This window comes from Oncorhynchus clarkii, chromosome 20, assembly GCF_045791955.1.
Source record: "Oncorhynchus clarkii lewisi isolate Uvic-CL-2024 chromosome 20, UVic_Ocla_1.0, whole genome shotgun sequence".
In the NCBI taxonomy this organism is placed as follows: Eukaryota; Metazoa; Chordata; class Actinopteri; order Salmoniformes; family Salmonidae; genus Oncorhynchus; species Oncorhynchus clarkii.
The window spans coordinates 21,980,697-22,000,330 of NC_092166.1; the positions used below are offsets into that span (position 1 = coordinate 21,980,697).

A 19,634-nucleotide genomic window follows, 5' to 3' on the forward strand; every position below is an offset into this window, starting at 1 on the left:
AATACCATTTAAATGTAATGTTTTTTTGCATTGGATACATTTACCATATCAAGACAGAAACATAAACCTTTTACCTTATCATAAATTTACATAATTGCAAATGATTAAATCCTTCCAATAGAAAAAAAAAATAATTTAGTTATGAATTGGAACTTTAATTAAATTACTCTTCACTAAAGGGAATATTGAATGATCCCCAATGATCCATCGCATCTCCCAAAAACATTTTCAACATACATCTGTAAAATGATAGTCTAGAAACTAAAGCTTTGGTCATCTTCCTCTCAGGCTTCCATGTCTTCTCCCTGGACCTCCTCAATGTCCACCTCTTGAACATCAGACTCTGAGGCTTCTTCACTGTCATTTTCCAACCTTGTTGAGGATGGCTCATTGTCAGGCTCAAAAAGCATCAAATTTGCCCAGATGGTCACCAATTTTTCAACCCTTGTATTGGTCTGCCTGTAGCGTGCTTTGGTATGTGTGTTCCCAAACAAGAACCAGTTGCGCTCTGAGGCGGCTGATGTTGGTGGGATTTGGAGGATGATGGAGGCAACAGGGGAAAGAGCCTCAGATCCACAAAGTCCCTTCCACCAGGTGGCTGATGAGATATGCTGGCACGACTGCCATATTGCATCTCCATCCCAAAGCCCTTGCTTGGAAGTGTACTTCACCAGACTGCCAAGAATCTTGCCCTCATCCAGGCCAAGGTGGCGAGACACAGTAGTGATGACACCATAGGCCTTGTTGATCTCTGCACCAGACAGGATGCTCTTGCCAGCATACTTGGGGTCCAACATGTACGCTGTGGCGTGTATAGGCTTCAGGCAGAAGTATTCACACTTCTTGATGCATTTCAGAAGTGCAGTTTCCTCTGCTTGGAGCAACAGTGAAGTGGGCAGGGCAGTACGGATTTATTCTCTTACATCTGCAACCTGCGTCTGAACATCAGACAGGATGGCGTTGTCTCCCTCAATCCGTGCAATGGCTACTGCTATAGGTTTCAGGAGTTTCAGGCTGCTTACCACTTTCTCCCAAAATACATCATCCAGGAGGATCCACTTGATGGAGCTGTCCACATCAGCAAACTGTGATATGGCCATTTCTTGGAGATACGCCTTCCCCTCCAGGAGACTGTCAAACAGGATGACAACACCACCCCAACGGGTGTTGCTGAGCAGCTTCAATGTGGTGCTCTTATTCTTCTCACTTTGCTTGGTGAGGTAGATTGCTACTACAACTTGATGACCATTCACATACCTAACCATTTCCTTGGCTCTCTTGTAGAGTGTATCCATTGTTTTCAGTGCCATGATGTCCTTGAGGAGCAGATTGAATGCATGAGCAGCACAGCCAATGAGTATGATGTGAGGGTAGGACTCCTCCACTTTAGACCAAGCAGCCTTCATGTTCACAGCATTTTCTGTCACCAGTGCATATACCTTCTGTGGTCCAAGGTCAATGATGACTGCCTTCGTCTGTTTTCCCTGGCATCTGTGCTCTTGTAGAATACTGGTTGGGGATGGAGATGAAGTAGTTAATTATTCCTTGCCCACAAACATTTGACCACACATCAGAGATGATTGCAATACAGTCTGCTTTCTCTATGATTTGCTTGACCTTCACTTGAACTCTGCATCCAGCAAATGAGTAGATAAAGCATGTCTGGTTGGAGGGGTGTATGCTGGGCAAAGAACATTCAGAAATCTCTTCCAATACACATTGCCTGTGAGTAGAGGTCGACCGATTATGATTTTTCAATGCCGATACCGATTATTGGAGGACCCAAAAAAAAAAGCCGGTACCGATTAATCGGCCGGTTTTTATTTATTTATTTGTAATAATGACAATTACAACAATACTGAATGAACACTTATTTTAACTTAATATAATACATCAATAAAAATCAACTTAGCCTCAAATAAATAATGAAACATGTTCAATTTGGTTTAAATAATGCAAAAACAAAGTGTTAGAGAAGTAAAAGTGCAATATGTGCCATGTAAAAAAGCTAACGTTTGAGTTCCTTGCTCAGAACATGAGAACATATGAAAGTTGGTGGTTCCTTTTAACATGAGACTTCAATATTCGAAGGTAAGAGGTTTTAGGTTGTAGTTAATATAGTATTTATAGGACTATTTCTCTCTATACCATTTGTATTTCATATACCTTTACCTATACCTGACTATTGGATGTTCTTATAGGCACTATAGTATTGCCAGTAACAGTACAGCTTCCGTCTCTCTCCTCACCCCTACCTGGGCTCGAACCAGAAACACAGCCACACTCGAAGCATCGTTACCCATGCAGAGCAAGGGGAACAACTACTCTAAGTCTCAGAGCGAGTGACGTTTGAAATGCTATTAGCGCGCAACCCGCTAACTAGCTAGCCATATCACATCGGTTACACCAGCCATTAGGCTGATAGGCTTGAAGTCATAAACAGCGCTGTGCTTGCGAAGAGCTGGCAAAATGCACGAAAGTGCTGTTTAAATGAATGCTTATGAGCCTGCTGCTGCCTACCATCGCTCAGTCAGACTGCTCTATCAAATCATAGACTTAATTATAACATAACACACAGAAATACGAGCCTTTGGTCATTAATATGGTTGAATCCGAAAACTATCATGTCGAAGAACAAAACATTTATTATTTCAGTGAAATACGGAACCATTCGCTATTTTATCTAACGGGTGGCATCCCCAAGTCTAAATATTCCTGTTACATTGCACAATGTTATGTCATAATTACGTAAAATTCTGGCAAATTAGTTCGCAATGAGCCAGGCTGCCCAAACTGTTGCATATACCCTGACTCTGCGTGCAAGAGAAGTGACACAATTTCACCTGGTTAATATAACCTGGATTTCTTTTAGCTAAATATGCAAGTTTAAAAATATATACTTCTGTGTATTGATTTTAGGAAAGGCATTGGTGTTTATGGTTAGGTACAGTCGACCATTGTGCTTTTTTCGCAAATGCGCTTTTATTAAATCATCCTCCAGTGTTGCATCGATTATATGCAACGCAGGACACGCTAGATAAACTAGTAATGTCATCAACCATGTGTAGTTATAACTAGTGATTATGATTGATTGATTGTTTTTTATAAGATAAGTTTAATGCTAGCTAGCAAATTACCTTGGCTTACTGCATTCGCGTAACAGGCAGTCTCCTCGTGGAGTGCAACGAGAGAGAGGCAGGTGGTTATAGTGTTGGACTAGTTAACTGTAAGGTTGCAAGACTGTATCCCCCGAGCTGACAAGGTGAAAATCTGTCGTTCTGCCCCTGAACAAGGCAGTTAACCCACCGTTCCTAGGCCGTCATTGAAAATAAGAATGTGTTCTTAACTGACTTGCCTAGTTAAATAAAGGTATATATATAAAATAATAAATAGGCAAAATCGGCGCACAAAAAATAACGATTTCAGATTGTTATGAAAACTTGAAATCGGCCCTAATTAATCGGCCATTCCGATGAATCGGTCGACCTCTACCTGTGAGCAGAGGTGAACCAGTTGCATACACAGCTCGAGCAGGACATTCATCAGCAATCCTCTGACTACGTTCCTCCATTGAGTAAAAAAAAACACCTGACTCTTTATGCACTTGGCCAGGATGATTCTGCATCTTTGTTGCATTTTTCACATATGATTTGGCAAATGTACACAGCTTTTCCTTCTACATTAGCTGCAGTGAAATGTCTACACACATCAGATAGTGCCCGTGGCATTTTGCTGTAAAGATTAGAAAAAAAAAATGTAAAAAAATAAATACAATTCCATGTACAGATAAATAGTTAACAGGTTAGATTAAACAACTCCTTTATAATAAATGTTTTAAAATGAAACATGTATGGAAACAGATGAATTAACACTCAGTTAGCAGGCTCAAGCAAGCTAAAACCCACATGGTAGAAAAAACTAACCAGCAGAAATTGTTAACAAGTTAGAAATGATTTTAAACACACTTTGCTGTAGGCTACTCTTTTACGAGTTAACAAAAAATAATGTATGTCATATAAAATATATTCAACCCACCCAGTATCGTAATCAAAAATTATCATAAAGCATGTAGTAGTGTGGGCTCAAAAGCATCTCATTAGTGTAAGATCTTGAGAATCAGCTGTGCATGTGATGGAAGAATGCACTGTGCATGCAGAGGGTTGCAATTCAATTGGGGATAGTTTAACCAAAATATGCCACAAGACCTAGAATTGCCTTATGTGTATCCCACAAAAAAAGGTTCACTGTTATAAGCTAACTTTCTTGATGAATTGAAGCAAAATTCCCGGAAATATACTGGAAAATTTCCGACCCTTTCCAGCCCTTAACACACACACTACACAGGTGCACCTAAATGGCACCTGTCCCTCGCATATCCTCCACACTCATTATCATAACCAATCTTGTGCATCTTATTGACATGAACATGTCAAATACATGTGTTCTTCCCTGTGTAACACATACGTGACTGTGACACGGAACACCTATCTCCATATGTCACCACCATCTGGAGACGAAACAGAGACAACGCTAAGGTTCTGAGCGAGTGGCGAGGGAGGGTCAAGGGACCAATCAACATGAGAGACAGTCTGACCAATAACAGCCGGTTGCCATGGTGCTTATAGCCCTTATCAGTCCTCCCCAGTCGGCTCTGGTAATATCCATCATCTCTCTCTGGCATTTACAGGACACGTCTGGAGAGATGATGGGACAGAGATGGCCGCCATCTTTAAAGCCTGTTTACAAAGCAGAGAGTGCCTTCTGTCCCCGCTGTCATCTTCAGTCAGCGGCCCCAAATCCTCTCTCCCAGGATCGGCTCACTTAGCCTTGGTCTTCACTATCAGGCTGCTGGGATCAGATCTGACCCTCTTCCTCAATACATCAGCCTTTAGTGCTTTTCTCTCAGGCCCTCATAAGTCATGTACACAGGAGGACCATGTGAGGGCTGGGCCCCACACGTCTCAAGCAGAAAGTGATCCTGTTCGATTTTCCTCCCTCTCTCTCCTGGTCCTCGACTTTTCTGTGGTGTTTAAACGGCTTCCCTTTGCCTTTCTTCCCTCCCCTCAAAGTGAGAGAGTGGTGGTGCTGGTGGCTCACAGAGGATAGGCCTCTCTTATCCCATTGAAGCCCCTCATCTCTGTCTCTCCTCCCCGCATCAACCACCCCCCCCTGGGCCGGGTAGATGGTGGATTCTGCCTGGCTGGGCCCATTGAACCAAGGCTGACTGCAGCAAAGCTTTCAAGGCAAATCCACCTTCTGAGCTTCTAGGGGGGTGCGGGGGGTTGCTTTCAAGTGGTCTCCCCAGGCTGGCTAAGAGCAGCAGAAAGCACCTCTGGCTTTGACCAGCCCTTATCTATGTCACATCACAGGACGCCGGGCTATCACAGCCGGCCAGAAGGGGTCTGCTGCTCATTAGATGAATGGACAGACAGACAGCCTCCTGCTCAGGAGGTTCAGTCGAGATATCAAATTGATCTGTAGGCTGTTGATGTCTGTCTGGTCAGGTTTGTAGCGAGAGAGAGGGGCCAAAAGGCACACGTCTTGTTGGGCTTTGTAATGCAGTTTTACCGCCTGGATCAAATTTGGGGACTTTGAGAGTTTTAAAGGGGCCCTTAGAGAAGACGAGGACTCTTCGCTTTCCTGTGATCTGTAGACTCACACCACGAGGACCTGTGGCCAATTCATTTTCATAGCTCTCTCTAGCAGTGAAGCAAAGGCCTGTCTGTTGGACATGAGATAATGAATGCTGACCTATGGCCAAATCATACACTTGTCCAATCAAGCGGACTACACTAGCTATTGATCATGGACCAATGGCCTTCTAAATATTCACAAATCATTTAGGTGAGCACACAGTGGCTAGGCTGGATCAATTCATTACAGCATCTAAATCACAGCCTGCGTTTCAAAGTCCCTGTATTGTACTGGGAAATTAAAAAGACATAACTTACAGGTTATTGAGCATTCCAGTCAATATCCCACTGATGTCTCGTTGTCAACGATTACCGATTTGATATTCAATTCTAGCCCTCCCATAAGATAAGATACGTTTCGGGGGGGGGTCGGAGAAGAGAGCAGCCTATGGTCCCTAGTGGGCAGCTTTAGGTCCAGGGCTATAATTGCATTGCTGGGCTGAGGGGAACCTGGGGGTCACTGGCCCATTTCCCTTCCACACACCACTCCTCACAGGTTCAGACGGGTCAATTGCACAGCTAAATGTGTTTTCCTTTCCCTCCTAAAGGGCTGGGGCCAGGACCGGACTGGGCTGTCCCCCGTCTGGACCGGGGCTACATGGACACACACTGCAGCTGGAGAGACAGATATTGCGTGTCCCAAATGGCACCCTATTCAGGTGCACTACTTGTGTACAGAACCCATAGGGTGCACTATGTAGTAGTGCACTATGTAAGGAATAGGGTGTAATTTGGTAAACAGAGCCAAAGCTGTCCACCATGTCTGGCTGCAGCCCTGGGCATGTTAGCCTCTCTGCACCCAGCCACGTCCTTTTAAAAAGGCAATGATACACAGACTCAACCTGTTGTTATACTGAAGGAGAATTGTGACTAGCAGGGAATGTTGTTCAGAGTGGGTCCTGTTGCGTGCTGGAAGGCATTTTGGTGTACTGGCTTTAGACTCTTATCGGTAGGATACTTTCAACTACCCTAAACACTTTGTTATTGCTCAAATGTTGCACAAATGTTTTGTCATTTTAATGTAAGAACCAAAGTAGACTGATTTTCTTAGAGTGAAAAATTGATTTGCGTCCCAATTGGCACCTATTCCCTTTATAGTGCACTACTTTTGATCGGGTCCATAGGGTTGTAGTGCATAGTGTACCTCTGAAGCCTCCTTCCAGCAGGGTGGTAGCTCTGACCCTCTTCTGGCCGCACCACTCGTACTCCTCGAAGCGTGTCCCGTTCTCTCCGTCCATGTCTGCAGAGTCATCCTCAGCAAACACACCCTCCCTCTGAGAGAACAAAGACACTGTCAACACTGACCCAGACACGGGGTAAGGCTTGGAGTGGAAAAAATACATAGAAAATAAAAATAGAAAATGATCAGTAATCTTTGTATTCATTAAAATACAAATATTGAATAATATAGATTAATACAAAACTAGCTATGATGCACAATAGGTGTTAGTAAAACTACAACTAATGCATCTGTAAGATTTGGAAAGACCATCACCAAAGTAGGGGGCAAGTGGAGCATCATGACCAACGTTACAGCCAAGTTTATGAGAGCATGATTACTATAAATACATCTATCCTATTCTGTGAGCGAAGGAGAAGTGGCTACAATGGCAGTGAGCATGAAACTGTGTTGGTCAGGAGGCCTCACATCTATTCTATTTAGGAAGCAGAGATACTGAGGAGGAAGAAGATTTTCCTACAGGGGAGAGAGGTGGGCTAACTATTTGACAGGAGAGAGAGCTGTATTCCTAGACTAATGATTCTTTCTGTTGAACATCTAACTGGTACTACAAGTCATCGACTTAGAGCAAAGAGAAAAGCTCATTTTTAAGACTGGAGTAAACTAGATTCAGTGCTTGGAGGAGAAGTAAAATAAGAGCTTGTCAGGCAACGAAGCCCTGGTGGCTACTGTTTCAATGTGTTCTGAGTCTATGTCATATCTATGTCATTTCCAAGTAGTGTGTACGCTCTGTCAGATCCAGGGGAAAGAGCGAGAACAGAGTGGATAGACACTAGACAGCATGGTGGTGACTAGTGACTAGAAAGATGGTGATTGGTTGACTAGAGGCCCGAGGCTGAGGGTACGGGTAGGGACGTGAGGCTACCTTGAACAGACATTGTTCCACATGCCTACTCATCTCCTCCTCGGTCCCTGCCAGCGGCGCGCTGCACAGTGGACATACCTGCCCATCCTCTGGCTTCCGGCGTTTCATCTTCCCAATCCGGGCTGAAACACAAAGAAGCAGAGGAAGAGGTGGTTAGAATCATGAAAAAATACACAGCAATCTGGGACTTGTTTTTGTATTTCTGTTTTAAGTGCTGTACTAAAATATCACATCGGTAGGTCCATTGACTTCAGCAGACAGCGATGTGGCTACAATGACATGATTGGTTGAAATGCAGAAAAAGAGTACGCAACCCAAAAAACACAATCAACCGAATGTTCTCGATTAGAATCTGATATAGCCTAATGAGTTATTTGATCAAATTAAACCCCCTGTCAGTGTGGATAACGGGCTCATAGCAGGCAATACGGCCCAGCGGAATGCCTCTGTCACAACCAGGCTCTCTTTCAATATGGCAACCGGCATTTGACATGGACGAAAAATACATTGTAAATTCATGGTAGTGGTAGTCTATTGGGGGTTTTCCCATCTCCTCTGTCCTCCAGCTGGGTACTGTGTGTCTCTCCTCTGTCCTCCAGCTGGGTACTGTGTGTCTCTCCTCTGTCCTCCAGCTGGGTACTGTGTGTCTCTCCTCTGTCCTCCAGCTGGGTACTGTGTGTCTATCCTCTGTCCTCCAGCTGTGTATTGTGTGTCTCTCCTCTGTCCTCCAGCTGTGTACTGTGTGTCTCTCCTCTGTGCTCCAGCTGTGTACTGTGGGTCTCTCCTCTGTCCTCCAGCTGTGTACTGTGTGTCTCTCCTCTGTCCTCCAGTTGTGTACTGTGTGTCTCTCCTCTGTCCTTCAGCTGTGTGTCTCTCCTCTGTCCTCCAGCTGTGTACTGTGTGTCTCTCCTCTGCTTGGCAGAAGAGCAGCAGTGAACGCTATTGGCATTCACAACATGTCAGAGAAGTTTGCTGTCTCGCTGGCAATAATGCGGGTCAGCGGAGTGGTGAGGAATCGATGCGCCCCAGGTCTCTTAGAAGATGCCAGTGTCTGGTACCGGAAGATCAGGAATTACAACAGCGAGTGGAGATGCCGCTGTGACAATCCTCCTCAGCGCCACAACTAGTCTAACGTCAGGACCGTATTCATAACGTGTCTCAGTTTTGCCTTTCAGACAAAAAATGAATAAGATTACATGGTCAAGGGGAACCTGATCCTAGACCAGCACTCTTACTCCGAGATGCCCAGGAGACTACAGTCTAATGTTCTAACACCATGCCGTGATGACAAAAAGAGAGGGCAATCTATTCTCTTCAACCAGTGTTTGAGGAGAAGCTAAACATTGAGCAGGTTCCTCCTCTTTTTTCACATGATATGGTAATTTACTCTCCTCATTGAAACTAACATCGTTTTAGGAGACGATAGGCCTGAACTTGGTTCCCTCTCTCCATAGGACGGGTAAGGATGGTCTACTGTAGGTCTAGGTCACGTGACTCAACAATCCTTCTACAGCACTAGTCGACAACTCCCCCCACTGCATAATTTGAAATTTAACACAGCAGAACAGTGGCCAATGCGCCGTAAGTCTTTGTCGCTTTTTCTAAACTGCAAATGGCGTCCGGGGACATTAATTTTTAGGTGGCTGTGATTGCGAAAGGGGCCAAGGGGGACCCGAGGAGGGACGGCGAGAGGAGGAAGGACAACGCGCCATAACTTTGGGGAGATTGGGACAGCTACTAATAATCTCTCTCCCAGGCCAGGGAACGGGTGATGGTAATCGAGTAGGGCTTCATTAAACGCAGACAGAAAGGGACGATTAATTAGGCCCGGCACGAGTCGTCCTCCATCCCCCCTCCCCCTCAGAATCATTCAGGTTCCACATGAGAGGTAATAGACATTAATGGAGGCTTGAGTTTAAACAAAGTCGGCAGCGTTTCTTTTCATAGCAGCACTGTGGCTGCTGCCGAGGCTGGTGCAAATGCCAATGGAGGCAGAGAGGGAGCCTGGGGCTGCTGGCTGACAGAGGGGGTGTTGGGGAGAGGACGTGGGGGCAGGCTCTTACCGTGGCCAATGCAGCAGGGGGCAAGGGGGGCTCCATTGTGCAGTCCAAGGGGAGCATTTTTGACACTTTCCTTGGCGTAGCGCCTGCACCAGCAGAGGTCATCGACTGTCAACATATCAAGAAGGTCAAGGGTTAATAGATCCTCTGCTCGTGTAGGCGCTAGGTCAAGGGAACAGCAGGGACGGAGACACACAACGGCAGCCAGGACTCCCGACCCCCCCACCAGCCAGCCCTGAAATCACACTCAGTTGGGCAACAAGGGGCAGGCCTGGCTCTGTAGCTGTAATGTAGGCTAAAGCCTGGAGCTGGTCCACAGTGTGAAGGGCTGTCAGCAAGGCCACACAGGGCTTTGTTCAACATGGGCCTCTGGCTATACTTAACCATAATGTGTTATATAGATGGCGGACCCAAGGTTATGGCTATGCAGGGTAGAAATGCATGGTCAAACCAAACACAGTCTGGTCAAGGGTCCACGGACTGACTCTGTCAGCCGGTCCATCCAGACCTACACTATGACTCTGTTCTCACACTCTGAAGATGCACATTCGCCCCCCCAGTTGCTTGCTGCTTCAACTTTGATTGACAATTCCACCAACTGTAGTGTGGATGATATTTGGTTGAGCAATCAGGTTTTTTTCAGTACTGTTCTATGACAATCATAGGCTACTCAATAAATATGAACAGAAGATTATTTGATGAGGAAATGTTTGGTTTTAGGAAATAGCCTTAATAATTTCACAAGCCATTGGCACCATTTTCACCAAGATGAGCTTGGCTCCAATCATGTCATTGCATACACGTTGGCTGTGAGAAGTTGCAGATTAAGATATACCTGGCTTAAAATCAATATTTACGAATTCTACAGGATGTTGTACCAGAAATGTACTTTTAAAAAATACAAATGTGTAAGATGTTTATGAAGAATAATTAGGAACTTTACAAAGAAAAAGGAAATGTATACATACCATTCAACCGCGTTTGCCTGTTTGCTCGCACTCTTAAAAACGTCTAAAATTAGGAAGAAAGGAAACACACAAAATATGCATTAGATATGGACCTTTCAATTTATATTGTTTATAGATACATTAGTAGCAGTTCAAGGCTGGATTGATTTGGATTCTACAGAGTGCCCTGCAAGTTTAAGCTTGATAGTAAACAAAAACGTACTTCTTTTATGGGCTGTATCGTCTCTTCCATAACAGGGTCGCAAGTTTTTGTTCAAAGCCTTTTCAAGCCGAGAAACTCACTTTTACCCGTCTATCATTTAAGCCTCCCGGTAGTACACCGCACCATGAATACACTTTTGTATCAATAATTGTATAAGGATGCCAAAGGATTGAATGTGGCGCCTACAAAGCAGCTTTGTATATCACCGTCGCCATGTTGGCTTGACGCGGGTCATGTGACTAAACATAGGAGTGAAAGTTCAGAGGACGCCCGATGTTGTTCCACCATTGGCCACTAGGGAGCAGCAATACGTAATACAGTGACTTCAATGGAAGTTCATTTGATTTGAGATTTTAAGATTGATTCAAGTTTGTCTCAAGCAACTTGTAGGGTAAACTAGTTCCATGCATCATATCTAAACGTAGGTTTTTTTGCAGACAATACTAATAGTTCAAACTTGTCATTTCATTTCATGAAAATTAGTGTTTAATCATTTTCTCATCATATGAAAGTGACATAGGAAATAGGCTAGGAATTATCCCCGTCTAAACCTGTTTGAAACTGACAGGCATGATCAGTGATTGTGAATACCACTACGATACGGGCTAAATGGGACCACCTATCTTTCTTCTCCCCTCTCTTTCAGAGTGGGTAGGCTATGTGCTGACACCAGCAGGGCCAGTCAGTGGATGGATGCCCACTCACTGACAATGGCACAGAGTTCAAACTACTAGCGAGTGGATCGTCCATCATATTGCAGAGAGGCCTCTTACACTGACACTTGCGTTGTGCTCATATACAACCTGCCCATGATATGATGATCCACTGTGCAGCGTCCCAAAGTATACCCTATTCCATACTTAGCGCATTACTTTTGACCAGGACTCATGGGACTCTGGTCAAATATAGCACACTATACAGGGAATAGGGTGCCATGTTGGATGAAAACTATCTAAATGGCTTACACAACCACATGATAGCTCATGTTACAACAAAAAAAGAAACAAATCTAACATTTAAGGGGGGAGAAGCATCTGTTTAATCGTTTGCCTGAAATGGTTTCAGCAGCAGCTTTACTAATGAAAATATATACTTTCACCACAGCCCCTTTAATAGGCGTGTCAATGTATGGATATGATGTCTTACACTTCATAGCTCTTACTTTATGGTAGAAGGGAAAAAGCCACTTAACCCAAATAATAAATCACTGCTGTATGAGTTTGAAATACCAAACTTTGAGATGTAAAAAAAATAAAGCTCCATCATAACCTTATAACTTAGGTTAAAACACTGTGCTGTATGAAGCAGTTTAATCCTAACTAATCTATGCCAGCGTCCCATACGGCACCCTATTCCCTATATAGTGCACTACATTTGACCAGGGCCCATAGGGGTCTGATCAAAAGTAGTGCACTGTGTGTGGAGTATGGTGTTGTTTGGGACGCAAGCCTATCTGTAGTGGTGAGGCCTCCAGCAGAATGAGGTGGGAGACATGTCAAGGACGTGGTGGACCAGAAGAGATACCATCCAGGCTTAGGGAGCATAAGAGCATTGCTTGAGGTAAATTGTGGGTGATTACCTATCTGAACAGGGAAACACATTACAGCCTCGGCAAATCTTTGCCAGAGATAGTGGGAGGATTGAGGTGCTGCATTCCAAATGGCACCTTATTCCCTATACAGTGCACTACCTATGGGCTCCGTCAAAAGTAGTGCACTATAAAGGGAATTTGGTGCCATTTGGGACATAACCAGGGAGGATAGAAGGAGGTAGGCAGCTGGGCTGATGCCTGATCCACTCCATGATAAGATGTGAGAGCCAGATGATTGGCTGAGTCAATGCTGTGTGTTCAACACTAAAACAACAAATTACCACCTCAACATCATCTCAACCATCGCTGCATGAGTTTGCTTAATGTGAATCAGTTAACCTCCCAAACAGAGAGTAGCAGGGTCCATCCATTGATGTTATTTCCTTCGACTTTTCCTTTTATCTTCCAAGAAGTACATTTCATAGTGGCTTTAATCCATATTTCGTGTCATGTGACAGGATATGAAAATGGCATTATGATGCCTAATATGTGGGCCAAGAGCAACATCCTGGCTTACGTCCCAGTTAGCACCCTATTCCTTACATAGTGTACCACTGCCATTTGGAATGCATCCCGTTTCTCCAGGCAGGGCACACGAGCATAGCAGCTCACCTGGTATCTGTCGGAGTGGTGGGCATCTTCAGAAGAGAGAGGGGAGACCACCGGTGACTCTCCCTCGCGTTTGATGTGCACCGACAACAGCATAGACTGGGGAGAAAGAGCAGGACAGTTGTTGTGAGAGGAAGAGAAGAGGGGGAATGCTGCAGTGGAGGAGAGGAGGAGGACACAAGCCAACATTACAGGACACCTTGGTCATCTATAAACCTCTTCTGACAGCCTCCAAAGAGCCTCCGACATTACAGGCCCGCCCCACTGACAAACTTAATTGAGTTTATTTCACAAATGAACTCGAGAAAAGGGGGGAAGAAGGGGGGAAGAAGGGGGGAAGGGGAAATAGTGCTTACTTTACGAGGAAGAGTTGACAGAGATCCAGCTCTTTACGAGGCTGCTATGAAATATTTGTATTTACAAAGTGTTCCTATTAATCAAGGAGAGAGGAGAGAGCAGGGGCATAAGTGGCCGACAAGTATAATCTAATATTAATATGTGAGAAATGGCAGACCCCTAGTGCTGGGACAGTAAATTAAGCATTATGCATGTCTTTTTATGCTTCGGGACGGCGAGGTCACGGAACTGCTGTTTATTTGTGTGGCTTTTATTCATTGATGTAACTGGAATTGTTACCTACTACACAGCATTATAACGCTGCATTTTTGAATGCCTATGTGTCAATTAGCACAAGCTTCTGATAACTACCACTTGTTATTCTACTTGAGTGTAATAGTTTGTAATGTGTTGACTAATTAACAGAATGACGCCAGCGTTAGATACGGGAGGTGCCATGTTAGATAACGTGCTCATCTCCCCTCATCTTGCCTTGCCGTACCGTTGCCCCCTGACCCCGAGGATTAAGAGGCATAGGGCTGACACGGAGTCGCTATGGCGATGGCGTGGTTGAGAGGGGGCGGGTGGCCGTTGTGGCAGCTGTGAAGTGGGAGAGGTTAATCCGCTTTACAACCGGTAGGAAGGTCTGGAAGGCAGACTGGGCACAGGAAGCAGCAGCCCCTGTGATCTCTAAGCAGCTTCTTCATTTTTCACACGGTGTGTCGGAATACTAAGCACCTACTGGGGAATGCTCAGTCACGCCTCGCTCAGAGGGCCTGTTCTGTTCCCCTCACCCCGGTCCCTGTTCAATCCCTGTTCCCTTACTCCCATTTCCCCACTAACCACAATTACTCCTGTTCCCTTACTCCCATTTCCCTCACTAACCACAATTACTCCTGTTCCATTACTCCCATTTCCCCACTAACCACAGTTACTCCTGTTCCCTTACTCCCATTTCCCCCACTAACCACAGTTACTCCTGTTCCATTACTCCCATTTCCCCCACTAACCACAGTTACTCCTGTTCCATTACTCCCATTTCCCCAACTAACCACAATTACTCCTGTTCCCTTACTCCCATTTCCCCCACTAACCACAGTTACTCCTGTTCCATTACTCCCATTTCCCCACTAACCACAGTTACTCCTGTTCCATTACTCCCATTTCCCCCACTGACCACAATTACTCCTGTTCCCCAACACTGTCTGTCTGACTCTCCCCTAGCCCCTGTCTGTCTGACTGTTCCCAGACCCTGTCTGTCTGACACTGTCCTAGCCCCTGTCTGCCTGACTGTTCCCAGACTCTGTCTGTCTGACTCTCCCCTAGCCCCTGTCTGTCTGACTGTTCCCCAACCCTTGTCTGTCTGACTCTCCCCTAGCCCCTGTCTGTCTGACTGTTCCCAGACCCTGTCTGTCTGACACTGCCCTAGCCCCTGTCTGTCTGACTGTTCCCAGACCCTTGTCTGTCTGACTCTCCCCTAGCCCCTGTCTGTCTGACTCTCCCCTAGCCCCTGTCTGACTGACTGTTCCCAGACCCTGTCTGTCTGACTCTCCCCTAGCCCCTGTCTGACTGACTGTTCCCAGACCCTGTCTGTTTGACTCTCCCCTAGCCCCTGTCTGACTGACTGTTCCCAAACCCTGTCTGTCTGACTCTCCCCTAGCCCCTGTCTGACTGACTGTTCCCAGACCCTGTCTGTCTGATTCTCCCCTAGCCCCTGTCTGTCTGACTGTTCCCAGACCCTGTCTGTCTGACTCTCCCCTAGCCCCTGTCTGACTGACTGTTCCCAGACCCTGTCTGTCTGACTCTCCCCTAGCCCCTGTCTGACTGACTCTTCCCAGACCCTGTCTGTCTGACTCTCCCCTAGCCCCTGTCTGTCTAACTCTCCCCTAGCCCCTGTCTGTCTGACTATTCCCAGACCCTGTCTGTCTGACTCTCCCCTAGCCCCTGTCTGTCTGACTGTTCCCAGACTCTGTCTGTCTGACTCTCCCCTAGCCCCTGTCTGTCTGACTGTTCCCCAACCCTGTCTGTCTGACTCTCCCCTAGCCCCTGTCTGTCTGACTGTTCCCCAACCCTGTCTGTCTGACTCTCCCCTAGCCCCTGTCTCTCTGACTCTTCCCAGACCCTGTCTGTCTGACTCTCCCCTAGTCCCTGTCTCTCTGACTCTCCCCTAGCCCCTGTCTGTCTGACTGTTCCCCAACCCTGTCTGTCTGACTCTCCCCTAGCCCCTGTCTCTCTGACTCTCCCCTAGCCCCTGTCTGTCTGACTGTTCCCCAACCCTGTCTGTCTGACTCTCCCCTAGCCCCTGTCTGTCTGACTCTCCCCTAGCCCCTGTCTGTCTGACTGTTCCCCAACCCTGTCTGTCTGACTCTCCCCTAGCCCCTGTCTGTCTGACTCTGAACCAGGCACCATCAGAAGGTAATAGTGAGGCAGGGTGAGACTCTGAGCTTGTATTGATAAAAACCTGTCTCCAATCTCCATTAAATATCTTTATCAAGTTCATCCATTTCATCTCAACCCAGTAAATGTCCTCTGAAATGGCAGTTGAATGAAGAGTAGTGGAAACACTGTTGAGCACATTAAAGCGTGTCTTTGAAGATGTTAAAGATATTAAAGGTCCCCTTTTACCAGACAGGTACAGTGATCATTAAGAGACAGACATCCTTCATAGCATCTTTACCCTCCGCAGGGACACATACCATCAGCAAATCTTACCTTTATTGCAGAGGGACGATCAAGCTCTCCCCCAGTGCCAACTGCGGCTGGCTCCAGACTACACTTTAAAAAACTCTCATATCTCTTTCTCTCTTTCTGTCACTCTCTCCCTTTCTCTCTCTGTCACTGACTCTCCCTCTCTCTCTTTCTCCCTCTCAATCTCCCTTCACTCAGCACATTCAGTGAGGGGCCTGAAGAACAGTGTCAGAGCTAAATGTGGCAACATTAAGAGACCATGAATGAAACCTCTTATTAACATAAGAGAGACATACCCTGTCCCAGCGGACTACAGGGATGCTATGTGGCTTTGGGGTGTGTCTCCAAGTGAACACTCTGAAACACTGCGTCTACTGAGAAGATAGACCCAGCTAGATTCCCTTTTTAAGTCCTTAGTCTTACAGAGTCCTTTGTCTCCCTATCCTTGGGTTCTTATTGGGTGTTCACAGAAACTGCTCTGTCCAGGGTCTATTGGATCTGCTTTTTAATGAGGACTCAGACAGCCATAGGAAGTGCATCTATGGCAGTTTCCTCCAGTCCCCTCTCCACTGCCTGCTGGAGCACGATCACTCTGCTGATACAGTAGTAGCTAGCTTAACAGCCTTCCTTCCGGAGGATCGTGCTATACGTCTCCTTAAGACACTGCCTGGTCGAGCTCCGGTGGGAGCCTCCCAGAGATCCAGACCTGAAGTACAGTAGCCTAATAAGGCTCAGATAGTTCAGAGGAAGATCGTTCTGGTCAGGGAGCTGGTCAGTGGAACGATGATGGTCTTATTGGGGCTGTGGAGTCTGAGAGAGGTTCTGCTGGTAAATCCTCTTACCTTAGGAGTTCCTGGAGCCACACTGCCGTCCTTGTGTCCGTGTGATGGGTTCTTACTGTAGGAGGAAAGAGAGAGACCGATTTAGACAGGTTATTGGATATGTGTTTTTGCAGTACGGGTGGGTTTGGGTGTTTCCATTCAAATGGGAGGTGCACTTCGAGACAGATATGTTTTTGATTGAGGTCACATGTCTTTCTAGGATGTTCTTATGCCTCTCTCTCTGTATGTCTGCGTCTGTCCTAATATAAGTGATATTCTTCTCAGTATCCCCTCAGGTGACACCTCGGTCCTCTGTCTCTGTGCAGACGACACCCCTCTTTCAACACTCAATTCTGCTTAAAGTCACACAGGCAGAGAGACAGCACTGTTTCTCCCCTCACTCACTCAGACAAAACGCAATACCCAGGGGACAGCTCAAATGGTCAGTCAGTCATCGAGAAACACAAATCACACTTTTAATCGTCTGCAAGATTCAAACCCGCCTATCCTCCCCTTTCTCCCCCAGTGCCACTCAATCTGCCCACCCTTGGGCCATGCTGTGTTTGAAACAATTACAGCTCAAAGTACGACTGCTAAGCAGATTTGGGATATAATTTGTTTTATTGAAGTAATCATTCTCTTGGATGCTCCAATCCACCCCTTAACCCCCTCTCCTCTCCTCCCCTCCTCCTTTCCTAACCGCCGTCGCAGAGCCAGTGGCAGGAGCAGGAAATAAATGATTTTGCTGTTATTTGATTTGTCAGTGAAACGCCCCAGGCACTTAGGACTTTGAAATATGTTGAGGACAATGCGCTGGCTTGTAAACATTGTATTAAAGAGGCGGAGGAGAGTAGAGAGAGATGGAAAGAAAGGGGGGAGGTAGAGAGAGGGGGGGGGCTGCGGCTGCTCTCCCCAGAGTCTGACCAGCGGGGTCTACATCAAATCACAGCCTCATCGACATTGCGGATTGAAGATGACTGATTACAAGGCCGGAAATATTAAACGGGCCGGCTAAGGCATCCGTCGACAATGGGGAGAGACATATCAAATCAGACCTCTCCCTGAGACATGAATATTCCTCATTCCCTCTCTTCCTCCCTGAGACATGAATATTCGTCATTCCCTCTCATCCTCCCTGAGACATGAATATTCATCATTCCCTCTCTTCCTCCCTGAGACATGAATATTCCTCATTCCCTCTCATCCTCCCTGAGACATGAATATTCATCATTCCCTCTCTTCCTCCCTGAGACATGAATATTCGTCATTCCCTCTCATCCTCCCTGAGACATGAATATTCCTCAATCCGTCTCATCCTCCCTGAGACATGAATATTCCTCATTCCCTCTCATCCTCCCTGAGACATGAATATTTGTCATTCCCTCTCCTCCTCCCTGAGACATGAATATTCATCATTCCCTCTCCTTCTCCCTGAGACATGAATATTCCTCATTCCCTCTCATCCTCCCTGAGACATGAATATTTCTCATTCCCTCTCATCCTCCCTGAGACATGAATATTCCTCATTCCCTCTCATCCTCCCTGAGACATGAATATTTCTCATTCCCTCTCATCCTCCCTGAGACATGAATATTCCTCATTCCCTCTCCTCCTCCCTGAGACATGAATATTCCTCATTCCCTCTCATCCTCCCTGAGACATGAATATTCATCATTCTCTCTCATCCTCCCTGAGACATGAATATTCATCATTCCCTCTCATCCTCCCTGAGACATGAATATTCATCATTCCCTCTCATCCTCCCTGAGACATGAATATTCCTCATTCCCTCTCATCCGCCCTGAGACATGAATATTCCTCATTCCCTCTCATCCTCCCTGAGACATGAATATTCATCATTCCCTCTCCTCCTCCCTGAGACATGAATATTCCTCATTCCCTCTCATCCTCCCTGAGACATGAATATTCCTCAATCCCTTTCCTGCTCCCTGAGACATGAATATTCCTCATTCCCTCTCCTCCTCCCTGAGACATGAATATTCATCATTCACTCTCCTCCTCCCTGAGACATGAATATTCATCATCCCTCTCCTGCTCCCTGAGACATGAATATTCATTATTCTCTCTCTTCCTCCCTGAGACATGAATATTCATGATTCCCTCTCCTGCTCCCGGAATATTCATCATTCCCCTTCCTGCTCCCGGAGACATGAATATTCATTATCCCTCTCCTGCTCCCTGAGACATGAATATTCATCATTCCCCTTCCTGCTCCCTGAGACATGAATATTCATCATTCCCCTTCCTGCTCCCGGAGACATGAATATTCATCATCCCTCTCCTGCTCCCTGAGACATGAATATTCATAATTCTCTCTCCTCCTCCCTGAGACATGAATATTCATGATTCCCTCTCCTGCTCCCTGAGACATGAATATTCATCATTCCCTCTCCTGCTCCCTGCGACATGAATATTCATCATTCCCCCTCCGTCTCCCTGTGCATGAATAGGTTGGCTGGGGCTCTCCTCTTGGCATTCATTTTATTTTATTTTGTGTTCATTTTTTCTCCGTTTTCTTCTGTTTTGTTACTTTCCCTGTC

General features: G+C 46.0%; 1 protein-coding gene across 9 annotated transcripts in view; it reads right to left on the reverse strand.

Annotated features, from left to right (window-relative positions):
• LOC139376082 (E3 ubiquitin-protein ligase RNF220-like) overlaps positions 1–19,634 on the reverse strand; it is a 186,704-nt gene that overhangs the window by 29,242 nt on the left and 137,828 nt on the right. For 2 of the 9 annotated variants that reach the window (XM_071118249.1, XM_071118245.1), the window contains exons 4-9: positions 17,095–17,149; positions 13,232–13,327; positions 10,827–10,869; positions 9,862–9,966; positions 7,877–7,920; positions 6,838–6,967 (exon numbers count right to left, since the gene is read on the reverse strand). In XM_071118249.1, coding sequence (XP_070974350.1) covers positions 6,838–6,967; positions 7,877–7,920; positions 9,862–9,966; positions 10,827–10,869; positions 13,232–13,327; positions 17,095–17,149 — 473 coding nt within the window. Of the gene's footprint in view, positions 1–6,837; positions 6,968–7,798; positions 7,921–9,861; positions 9,967–10,826; positions 10,870–11,028; positions 11,270–13,231; positions 13,328–17,094; positions 17,150–19,634 lie in introns of those variants that run through there. The other 7 variants (XM_071118244.1, XM_071118248.1, XM_071118247.1 and 4 more) reach the window with 4 other exon arrangements.